Source organism: Dendropsophus ebraccatus, chromosome 3 (assembly GCF_027789765.1).
Source record: "Dendropsophus ebraccatus isolate aDenEbr1 chromosome 3, aDenEbr1.pat, whole genome shotgun sequence".
Classification (NCBI taxonomy): Eukaryota; Metazoa; Chordata; class Amphibia; order Anura; family Hylidae; genus Dendropsophus; species Dendropsophus ebraccatus.
In genome coordinates, this window is record NC_091456.1 from 10,975,423 (window position 1) to 10,987,932 (window position 12,510).

At 45.5% G+C, this 12,510-nt stretch overlaps 1 protein-coding gene across 2 annotated transcripts in view; it reads left to right on the forward strand.

Moving 5' to 3' along the window:
- ANAPC5 (anaphase promoting complex subunit 5) overlaps positions 1–12,510 on the forward strand; it is a 48,195-nt gene that overhangs the window by 10,901 nt on the left and 24,784 nt on the right. For both annotated transcript variants that reach the window (XM_069960901.1, XM_069960900.1), the window contains 3 exons: positions 1,182–1,291; positions 1,419–1,653; positions 9,775–9,841. In XM_069960901.1, the coding sequence (XP_069817002.1) occupies positions 1,182–1,291; positions 1,419–1,653; positions 9,775–9,841 (412 nt within the window). The remainder of the gene's footprint in view (positions 1–1,181; positions 1,292–1,418; positions 1,654–9,774; positions 9,842–12,510) is intronic.

Below are 12,510 nucleotides of genomic sequence, written 5' to 3' on the forward strand. Positions count from 1 at the left end.
CCCAGTACAGTCAGCTCTTAAACCAAAGCAACACTCTTAAACCAAGTCACAGTTTTAAAAAAACTGTGAGCTCTTAAACCAAAACGCTCTTAAACCAAGTTGCTCTTAAACCAAGGTACCACTTGTAGTTGTATTAGTGTGGATGCAGAAGAGGGCGACCAAGGTAAGTAAGTAGATTGTTGTACAAAGGCATACAAAATTGGAATATTTGGGTTGGAAAAAGACATTTTAGGTGCGATCTGATTACGATGGACAACACAGAGGTTTTTCTAGTGATGTTTTTATATCTAGGCCTGTAACCATAACAAGGCGGCATCCTCTGCATATAAGGGAAAGAAGACTTTACCATCAGCACAGAAGAGGATTATTTGCTGTAAGAGCAGTGAGATTACGGAACTCTCTGCCACACAGTGCTATGATGGTTATTTCATTAAAAAAAATATATATATAATCTCCAATACAATATAAGTACTAGATTTCTCGTGATGCGAAGTTTATCCAGGAATTTATTCTTTTATTAAGAGAGCTGAGAAGGAATTTATCCTATTAAAGTGGGGTATTCTTTCCAGTCTGACACAGTGCTCTCTGCTGCCACCTCTGTCCATGTCAGGAACTGTCCAGAGCAGGAGAGGTTTTTTATGGGGATTTACTTCTGCTCTGGACAGTTCCTGACATGGACAGAGGTGGCAGCAGAGAGCACTGTGTCAGACTGGAAAGAATACACCACTTCCTGCAGGACATACAGCAGCTGATAAGTACATGAATACTGGAGATTTTTAAATAGAAGTTAATTACAAATCTATATAACTTTTAAATATTTTCACCGGAGTACCCCTTTAATGTGGAACGATTGGTATCTGAGCTATAAGGCTTAGAAATGTAGTGATCAGGATTGACATGATAAAAAACGAGAATAAGCTTAGCTGTGAAGGTCTCCACAAGGTACTGTACAGGAAGATTACACAGCACTGAAGTTCTTACGTTTAAATGGAAGTACTGTCTAAATATGTGTTAAATTGTATCATGATTCCAACAGGTTTACTTTCTTTCTACACTGAATTGTACAATGGGAGGTGGCTGATGGGGGAAATCACCGGGGTAAACACATTCGTCATACAAGAATCCCCAGTGAATTGTGAATACCTCAATGTGCTAGAATTAGTTTTATCTTCCTCTTTTAGGATAAAGCTGATGGCAGAAGGGGAGCTAAAAGACATGGAACTGTTTTTTGATGAACTTTCGGACTCCTTCTCAGGGACTGAACCGGATGTGCACAAAACAAGCGTTGTGGGTAGGTACAAAAGGCAAATATGTGTGCGGGCGAAGAGTTAAGGTTGTGTGAAATTAGTCGATGCATTAAACGTGCCAGAAAATTGAAGTGATGTACTCTGACATTGTTCTTCTCTCCACTTACTAAGGTCTGTTTCTTCGCCACATGATCTTGGCCTACAACAAGCTTTCATTCAGCCAGGTGTACAAATTGTACACTTCACTGCAGAATTACTTCCAGTGTGATAAAGCAAAGACAACCTCAAAGGCTGAAATCGAAGAGGCAGACATGGAACTGGCCAACACTGAGGAAGAAGATGAAGACAAAGGAGAATTGGCTGAAGAACGAGAGATGGAGAAAGAAGACCTTGACTGTCCTATTGGGTAATATAAAACAAGCCTTTTTTCTTTCCAGCCTGAGAAAGATAGACGTCCAGTGCACACTCAGTAAAGGGCCTTTTACACAGGAAGATTATAGAGTTGCTAGAAACGGTCTTTTGGCTGATAATGAGCCCGTGTGAAAATAACAGCGATCAGCCAAGGGGTGGGAAAATACCCTCTCCTTGGCTGATCGGGCCTTTAGAGCAGGCTCTATAATTTATTCAACGTAGGAAAATTCCACAGCTCCTTGTAGTGGTAAGGAAAAACTTTATTGGTACATACAAAAATAAATAAAAACTGGTTAAAACCGTGCCGACGCGTTGCGGAGGCAACCCTCCTTAATCATGGCCATGATTAAGGAGGGTTGCCTCCGCAACGCGTCGGCGCGGTTTTAACCAGTTTTTATTTATTTTTGTATGTACCAATAAAGTTTTCTCGTGCGTCTTATTGGGGGACACAGATACCATGGGTATAGGCTGCTGCCACTAGGAGGCGCTGACACTAAGAGAAACAAAGGAAGTGACTCCTCCTGAGCAGGATATACCCGCCCACAGGCACTGAGCTAAACCAGTTTAGCTTAGTGTCAGTAGGAGGCAGACACAGGTCTGGGTTCTCCAGACCAGTTTCTTCCTTTATGTTTAGTTAGTTGGTTTTTCTTTTTCCTTCCAGGTCCTATGGATTCTTGGGCACGGTGGGTTATCTAAAACTCACCCTGATCCCCTCACTATGCGACCAGGGAACAGACCATAAATGTAAATGGGCTGTCACCCCTCGGTCGCCACCGGCCGGCAACGTGACACCAGGGCCCCAGATCAGTCTGACTATCTGGTCGCCTTTCTGCGGACTCTGTATCCGCACAGCCCCTTCCCGCCTCGCCCCCCAAAGCTTGGCGCGTTAAGGTGAGGCACCCACCGGCTGAAGACGACAATGGTGAGTATGTGCTCCTACCTGGTGAGTATATTCTCCCTGCCCTCCCTCCCAGGCCGCCATTTTACTCCACATAGGCAGCTCTCCCTCTCCAGTCACTTGCAGCCCTCCCCAGGCAGATACTCCTCTCCCCTCAGTCGGTAGCAGGCCAGCCCTCTCCACTATTTTATTTTTATTAGTGTCTCTCTCTCTCTGGGTGCCACTGTGAGGGATGTTCCTCCCCTGACTGGGTGCTGCGCAGGCCGCAGCTTCCCGCACTTTTCCTTTTCATGTGGCTCTAGAGACCATACTAAAGGATGCTCCGCCCCTTTTCCCTAAGCCCCGCCCCTTACCGGGTGCCGCGGCATCCTGCCCTTTTTTCCCTATATTGTGGCTCTCCAGAGTACACACAGGGCTACCTCCGCCCCCTCCTGATATGCCCCGCCCCTTTTCGGGCGCTGCGCGGCCCTCTTCATTACTTCTCATTATGTTTGACTCACTGGAGCCTGCTCTGGGGATGCCCCGCCTTCTCAGGTAAGCCCCGCCCCTTCCGGGTGCCGCGCGGCCCGGAGAATTGCGCCTTTTTTCTTAACTGTGGAGCCTGCACTGGAATGCTCCGCCCCCTCCCGGCAGGCCCCGCCCCCTTCGGGAGTCGGGTGGGCCGCAGCATCCCACCTTAATCTTACCTGTGGCTCTCGGTGGAGCCTTCACAGTAAGATGATCCGCCCCCTCCCGGTAGGCCCCGCCCCTTTTCGGGTGCAGCGCGGACCGTGGCATTCCCCCTTTTGGCTCTCTCCAGAGCCTGCACTGAGGGATGCTGCTTCCCCCTCCCCCTGCCATGTGTATGTGTATGTGTGTGTGTGGTCTCCTGATGGAGCTACCACACACACTGCCCTTCTATTCCAGCAGCTTGGGACACTTGATGCATCTCTCCTGCCACCTACTGGTGGAAGTGGTTATTACACCATTACATATATAAGAATGGCTTGCATCATGTTTTATTATGGCCAATGTTCCATATAATGTTCCAGCAACCCTTGGTCTGCAGATCCAGCATTTTTGGTGCTGGTTGACACCTCTGTGTCAGATTTTATATATATAAGATTACATTAATACTTATATACAGACACTCTGGTTCCCCTCCAACCACATACGCACAGACATATTCCCCATCACCATACAGTGTTTCTGTGCCCTCAGTGAGATCCTCTGCTACATGGTGTCACGAGAAGTTCATGGAACCAGACACGTTACCCGCTATCCAGGCGGTGTATCTGTGCTCTGAGCAGAACCCTCTGCTACATGGTGTCACGAGAAGTACATGGAACCAGACACGTTACCCGCTATCCAGGCGGTGTATCTGTACTCTGAGAACCCTCTGCTACATGGTGTCACGAGATGTTCATGGAACCAGACACATTACCCGCTATCAGGTGGCGTATCTGTGCTCTGAGAACCCTCTGCTACATGGTGTCACGAGAAGTACATGGAACCAGACACGTTACCCGCTATCCAGGCGGTGTATCTGTGCTCTGAGCAGAACCCTCTGCTACATGGTGTCACGAGAAGTACATGGAACCAGACACGTTACCCGCTATCCAGGCGGTGTATCTGTACTCTGAGAACCCTCTGCTACATGGTGTCACGAGATGTTCATGGAACCAGACACATTACCCGCTATCAGGTGGCGTATCTGTGCTCTGAGCAGAACCCTCTGCTACATGGTGTCACGAGAAGTACATGGAACCAGACACGTTACCCGCTATCCAGGCGGTGTATCTGTACTCTGAGAACCCTCTGCTACATGGTGTCACGAGATGTTCATGGAACCAGACACATTACCCGCTATCAGGTGGCGTATCTGTGCTCTGAGAACCCTCTGCTACATGGTGTCACGAGAAGTACATGGAATCAGACACGTTACCCGCTATCCAGGTGGTGTATCTGTGCTCTGAGCAGAACCCTCTGCTACACGGTGTCACGAGCAGGACACGGAACCAGACATGTTACCTGTTTCCAAACAGTGTATCTGTGTTCTGAGCAGAACCCTCTGCTACACGGTGTCACGGTAAGTACACGGAACCAGACACGTTACCTGTTTCCAGACGGTGTATCTGTGCTCTGAGCAGAACCCTCTGCTACACAGTGTCACTGTAAGTACACGGAACCAGACACGTTACCTGTTTCCAGACAGTGTATCTGTGCTCTGAGCAGAACCCTCTGCTACACAGTGTCACGGTATGTACATGGAACCAGACACGTTACTCGTTGACAAACTATCTCTGAGCAGAACCCTCTGCTACATGGTTTCACAAGCAGGACATGAGACCAGACACATTACCGTTCCTAAGGGGACTACTGTGTTCTTGAGGCAGAATCCTTTTTTAAATGATGTCGCAAGCAGGACATGGAACCAGACACATTACCTATTACTATGCTGTGTTCCTGTGCTCTCACAACAGAACCGTCTGCTACATGGTTTGTTAGACAGGTTACGGGACCAGACTCATCACCCATTGCCAGTCGTTGTTCCGGTGTTACTCAGAGCTTCCAGTCCTGTCACTCACATCACCCATTAGCGGGCGGTGCTTCAGACCTGCCTCTCATCTTCATGACATAGATTCCTTTACTACATGATGTCACAGACATAGAACTGGACATGTTACCCCCTCCCAGGTGGTGGTACAAGGTTATTCAGACCTCTGCCCTCTGCTGCATGATATGGCTCCAACTACATTACCTGTAGTTCGGTGTGCACAGATTGTGGTAACCTGTTACACGATGTAATACACCACCTTCAGGTTTGCTCACTATCCTGGTGATGCTGGGCAGTTCTCATATTCAGTCCTCATTTACATAGGGACACAGTCCTGATCTCTTCCCTGCTCCCAGGGCACACACTGTAGGCTTCTGTTTACAGGTCTGACCAGGCACGTTACCTGTTTCCAGTCCAGGTATTTGTATCTCTTGAATGCTGGTCTTCTGTTACTTACTGCTTGCAGCTACTCTGCTCGTGTTACCCTGTATATTACCTTTCATCCTCGTAGGACTTCCATGATCTGTGCCTGTCACTTCAGGGGATCATCATGGGGTAACTTGTTACTACACCATGTTGTCTTCTATATGTTTCCACTAACAAGTCTCATTACCTGCTCTCAGGCAGCGTAACCTTGTTGTATTCCTCTTGGGCTGTATCCTTTCTAAAGCCCAAGCATCCTGCTACGTGTCCCACTACACGAGGTACAGAACCCCTCGCTTTACCTGCCCCTGGACTGTTGGACTCTCATACTCTGGTCCTCTGAGTGGCCGGCAGCATACAGATCCGGTCACTATTTCATCCTGGTACTGTCAGGGTAGTTCTTCTGTCCTTTGTCTGGGCATAACTACCATGTTCTGGCATTTGTCTCGCTGGCTGTTCCCCAGTAGTATGGCTTGAATTGCTTAGGCCGTCCCCTCTTTGATCTGGATGAAGTGAGGCCTCTCTGCTCCTCAGGTAAAACAGTAAAGGGTTTCTTCTACCCCTGGTGTATGTAGGACATCAATTGCCTACATGTCTATCACAGTGCTACTTTAGGACTTCTCCTTCTGCATCTGCCTATGGCAGTCTCACAGGGTGAGGATTTCCTGTTTACTGCCTGCACTGTTTCTCTACCGTCCTAAGCATAGGTGTATGGTCTCTTCGTGGTCTAGCTTCTCCAGGTGTCCTTGCTTGGCCATATGGACTATGAAGCATTGCTCTCAGTTCAGGGTTTTGCAGTGCTCCCGCTTACACCATTACTCCTTCTCCCTGGCTTAAGGCACTGTTGTGCATGACCCCCCCCCCATCCTGGGTTTGGTTTTTTACCACTCAGTCAGAAAATCTTCAAGCAGCCCTTCCCTCCTCCAGGAGGATGGAATATTTAGTATAAGTATCCTCCTGAGGACTGCTATTCCGTAATAGCTTCTTCCGACAGGCAGGTGTGGGTTTCTGACCCTCACTGGCCTCTATGAGCACTCCTGCTTGAATTCCTTGTCCTTGGTCTTGTTGTTGACTGGCCATCCCCCTCCCTTATGTTGTCTCCCATGTGGATTCCTTGAGAACTTAATCCCTTAAGGGTTTCCTCTCCTTGGAAACAGGGTTGTTCACTGGCCCATTCTGGCAGGACTTACATTTGCTGTTCTGCTCTTACCAAGCAACGTCTCTGCTCACCCTTTGAGGCGTTGGTTTCTGGATCTAGTTTACATATGGACTCTAGTCTATGTATTACCTGTTGTGCCCATTGTCCTGTGACAACTCCCATGCCCATCAGCCTTACCTTGACCTCCCTTCACAGTTTTCTTCTGGGACTCCAGGCTCTCGAGTACCTCTAGGCTTCCTTGGAGCGGAGTGTTTTATATGATCAACCTCCTTTCTAAGGCTCTAACAGCCCATGGAGTTGTTTTTTCCCCGGCTTACCGGCTTTCCTCTGCTCCTCTCTTCTGCCGGGCACTGCGGGGTACCAGGTACTACTGTACTCCTTCCAGGACAACTTACTCAAGATTCTGATCTTGTTTTTCCTTCCTCCAGCTCCTTCCTTCCCTGGACTGCATTATGCTTGGACAGCTTGATTCTTCTTATTAACATGTGTTTCTTAGATGGGATAACTCATGTCATAGGCCATGGCTTCTCTTGTTCTCAAGTTTTGTCTTCTCAGTGAAGACTGTACTCCTAGGCCTATGGAGCTTTCAGCCTGGCCATTCTTCCCAGCTCCATAGTCAAGGACGCAGCTTCTCCTGCATCTCATGTGGCACCTTCTATGAGAGACTCTCAGTCCTCTCTCTCCTTTATTTGACGCCTTAGACCTCTATGTGCCATGAAACATTTTCCAGTCTCTCCCGTCATGGTTGTATTTGCCTTTTATTCTGTTCTACCTCAGAGTAAGTCCCTGCCGCCTGTGGTCACCCACTTGGCTGGGCGTCTGCTTTTTTTCCCCACATCTAGCCTACTAGTTCTGTTGGACTCGATGTTACATCATGTTGCTGGCTTCCAGGACGGACACAACCCACTCTGTCTGCCGTGCAGCACGTTGCTCCAGGGACTAGACATTTTTTCCTTTGCTGCGGACCTGTAGGGGTTTTCTCTGATGCATTCAGCATCATCCCTTGCTCTATTCCTAGTTGATGGTTGTGTTGGTGCTATTCTGTGCCTTCTCACCAAGCGCTCTTGTCTAGCGGTTATCTTTCCCACCCCATGGACTGCTTTTGGACGTCCCATGGTATCTGTGTCCCCCAATAAGACGCACGAGAAAAGAGGATTTTTTACTCACCGTAAAATCTCTTTCTCGTAGTCTTCATTGGGGGACACAGCACCCACCCATTTTCTTTTGGGGTTTTTCCTCGGTATGGTAGTTTTCTCCGTTTTTGGTGTTATTCCTACTTTACCTGTTCTTGACTTCTCCTACTGCTCTTGTACAAACTGGTTTAGCTCAGTGCCTGTGGGCGGGTATATCCTGCTCAGGAGGAGTCACTTCCTTTGTTTCTCTTAGTGTCAGCGCCTCCTAGTGGCAGCAGCCTATACCCATGGTATCTGTGTCCCCCAATGAAGACTACGAGAAAGAGATTTTACGGTGAGTAAAAAATCCTCTTTTTCCTTACCACTACAAGGAGCTGTGGAATTTTCCTACGTTGGATTTGCACATACGGGATACGGCCCGCACCTTTATCCACGAGCTCCAGCCTTCCTGAGAACCGTGTTATGTATGCATCTCTGCTCGCGTGGGGTGAGCTGATTCCCAAGATTTTGTATTGTATTGTCTATAATTTATTGTTGTTGACCACACATGAATACACCACTTCCTGCAGGATATTCAGCAGCTGATGAGTACTGGAAGACTTGAGATTTTTTTTTTTTTAATAGAAGTAAAGTACAAATCTGTCACTTTCTCGCACCTGTTAATTTGAAAGAAATTTTTTTGGGTGAACAACCCCTTTAAAGTGACTCTACCCACAATCTGACCCGCCCCTAAACCACTTGTACCATCAGATAGCTGCTTTTAATCCAAGATCTGTCCTGGGGTCCTTTCGGCAGGTGATGCAGTTATTGTCCTAAAAAACAACTTTTAAACTTGCAGCCCTGTTCCAAACTGGCATGGCCTAGAATTTGTGTGCCCACGCCTTGCACCGTCTATCCATCCCTCCTCATCATTAGCAATTCCTGGCAGGATTTTTCTTATTCATCACTTGTGTCAACACTGCACAGGTGCCTTGACGATCTAGCACATGCGCAGTGTTCACAAAGGTGATAAATAGGAAAAATCCTGCCAGGGCAGTCCTAATGATGAGGAGGGACGGAGAGGCGGTGCAAGGCTTGGGCACATGCACTCTAGGCCACGCCAATTTGACACAGGGCTGCAAATTTAAAAGTTGTTTTTTAGGACAATAACTGCATCACCTGCAACTATCTAAAGGTAGAAGCGGTTTGAGGGGTCAGATTGTGAGTACAGAATCGCTTTAAATAACTTTGTAGCATAACAGTGTAGGAAGTATACATGTATTACTATTTTAGTTTATTTAATAAAAATATTTTTTTAATTTTTTTACATTGGCTGCCATAAAAAGGGAGCAGTGGCTTCGTCTGGAACTGCAGGGTTGCATAAGTCCTGGTCCTGATACACTTGCATATCTCTTAGCGAATGGTGATAACTGTCAACCACCTCTTGTTCTGTGTCTGCTGTGCTAGTGACACAGGCTGCTTCTTCTACTGTATGTCTTTTTTTAATGCTAGTATGCACGTACATGTAAGTACATTTAATGCCAAAGGAACTGTCACCAGAATTATGCTCCTCTAATGGCAACAAGTCTGGTGACAGGTGCCCAGAGTAAAACACTCTGTTACTTTTCTCTGCTGGTGCGATCTGCAATTGGCAGAGTTTTGTAAATACTGGTCAGACAGAACCCTGCCAATTACCAGTGGGTGGGCCAGAGCACCAGCTCATGAATATTGTGGACTACTGAGCACACGTCTTTTTAATGTATGTGCATTGAGTTAGATTTTGACACAAACATTCACAAATATCTAGCATTTTGTTGTTGTTCTAGATTTGTGCTAGGATGGAACGGTTACGGTTAAACTCCACTCCATAGATCTGATGATTTTGTCTTCAGTCTGAACTTTCTGTGAACACAATGGCTCTATGGCTGTATGTAATGTGTACTGTACATGATTATACTGTGATTCCTAAGTTTATTGTTTTACCATAGAGAAGAAGAATTGGCATGTAATGGACCTCTTTCCCAAAAGCAAGCAGAATATTTCCTGTCCCATCAGGTATGCGTCTTACTAGATAGTTTTTGTAAGTGTATGTAACATGCTGGCAGTTACCAGTCACTTATTAACCATGAATTCTGTTTATACCTTTGTATTAATCATCTATGTAAAAAACATGTTTTATTCTCTGGCACAGTGTCAGGTGTGTCTGGCACCCACCTTGCTTTCCAACCATGATTCTCTTACCAGGCAACCCCCCCCCCCCCCACACACACACACACCGCCTCACTGAATGATTGACAGCTGTCTCATCTTCAGTGGCACAAGATTTCAATGTAGCCTCCTGTCAATCATTCAGTAAGGAGGTGTTTAACGACATGGTGGTCGGAGAACGGGTTGGGCGCTATTAGTGTTACAGACACACCTCTGTGACCTGAGAATAAAGGATGATTTTCAAAAAGATTATCCAAGGGACCAGCCATATACAGGTATAAACAGAATGCTTGTTTAAAGTAATATTGTCACCTCTTTACCCTGTGGGGTTCTCCTCACTATTCACTTAGATGATGCACATTCATTATATACCTGTAAAACTTGTCTTTGTCGTCTTTCTGCTCGGAGGGTACAAACACACACACCGTATATGCAGCAGATACGCAGCAGATTAGATCTAAATAACTGAATACAGCATCAAATCTGCACCATCAAATCTGCTGCATATACGGTGTGTGTTTGTACCCTAAAATCGCTTCATTTCATCGGTTGACAGTGTCACCTAGGCGGAGCGTCACAGTAGTTGGGCTCCCTTTCCCTTGGGTGACACTGTCCACCGCACATAACGTAAGAGGGGGTGACAGTATCACTTTAAGGAGTAACTGTTATCACGTATAAATGTATATACATGGTGTATGAATTCCGAAAGTGAAACAGACATCAAGTATTATACATTAAAATAAAACCGAGACATTTAGATTTTTTTCATCTCTGCCTCACATCATTCTAACGTAGGAAGTAATGTAAAGGCGGATTAGCTGGACCGAGTGGTCTTTTACTGCTGACAATTTTCTATGTTTCTATGTAAATGATTGGGATCCAAAAATGTAGCGGCACATCCAATCGTGAATAAAGTGAGGTTTATTTGCTCATAAAAAATACAGCAACGTTTCAGTCCATACTATATGGACCTTTCTCAAGCCATAGTGAACACACTAACACATCAAAATCTTATATACATGCGTGAGTAATTCAATAGAGTGACGACACAGACATCAATTAGTGAAAAAGACATGTTGAAAAACATATATTACAGGTGGGTATATGAAAAAAACATAATAATTATGAGGATAAATATCCATAAGTGTAAAGTGTACAATTAAAGTGTATACAGTGCATATATTTAGATGATAAAAGTTAATTAACCATTAAGGAACACCTGGTGAGCGATATCCATCATCCAATAGTTACCAACGTGCGTAGACGGCATGGAGACACACCTCTAGTGTGGAAGTACTGGTGGAACGCAAATCAATATGGACGCAACTGAGTGCGTGTCAGTATGACTGCGCATGTGCGGGACCAAGTCTCGCGATGGAACGGACATAGACGCAGAGCCCAAAACATAAAGTAAACTAAACAAATAAATAAATGAAATAAAGAAAAGACCTGCTATCCGCACTGGGTCTGTATTCAAGGGATCTAAAATTCTATATAAACTGGCAATGGGTCTATATTCAAATGACGGCACAAAATCGTGGCGGTGACACTCACACCATATTCGGGGTAAAACGCACAGTGTGAACCGACACTATCTGATAGATGATGCAACTCCAATTAACACAGGGGAGAGACAAGGATCCAACATTAGACCCTCAATCTCAACAGCAGACACCAACGGCTAGTCGGGTATGGTTAAATATCCGTAAGCTATGGTACCACTACCCCCGTGGGGGCACCACTAGGTCAAGATAGGAAGAGGAATCCCCAGTGTGGGTCTTCAGCCACTATGCCAAAAACATAAGAAAATAAGATTGATCAAACTAAAATATAAAAAAGAAGAAAAACACAAAATAAAATTAAAACAAGAAAAACACAAAAAAACAGGGCAAAAAATGCATCAGTCCGATGTATGCTTGGTGGCTCCACAGTAGTCTACGTGCTGGTGTTACGGACGGCGTCTGATCAACTCCACAGGTGTCCTTACAAAAAGGCTTGAGGTAAGAATCTATAATATAAAAAAATAAGAAAATGAATAAAAATAAATGAATACAGCATTCAATAATGAATATTGTGATAATATACAAAGTGTGTTCAAAAAGACAGTCTACTCAGTGAGGAAAGTGATAGCACCATGTACGGTTCTTATACCAGGACACAACCTATGTGCCTTCTTTATATACAATATTTGGGCAATATTTTATAATCCACATTGAGTCCATGTGGTTTTAATGAATTGAGTCTGGAAATCCATTGCAACTCCAGACGCTTTAGCATAACATGTCTGTCACCACCTCGTGTAAGGGGGGGTACTTGATCAATGATCATACATCTTAAATCACGTTCTGAATGGTTGGCTTCAGTAAAATGTTTCGGGACCGGAAGATCCAGGCGACATTTTCTAATAGTATACCGATGTTGTGTGAGACGAGTGCGTGCATCATAAGTGGTTTCACCTACATATAGGAGATGACAGGGGCACCATAGTAAATAAACGATCCAGTCAGAACAACATG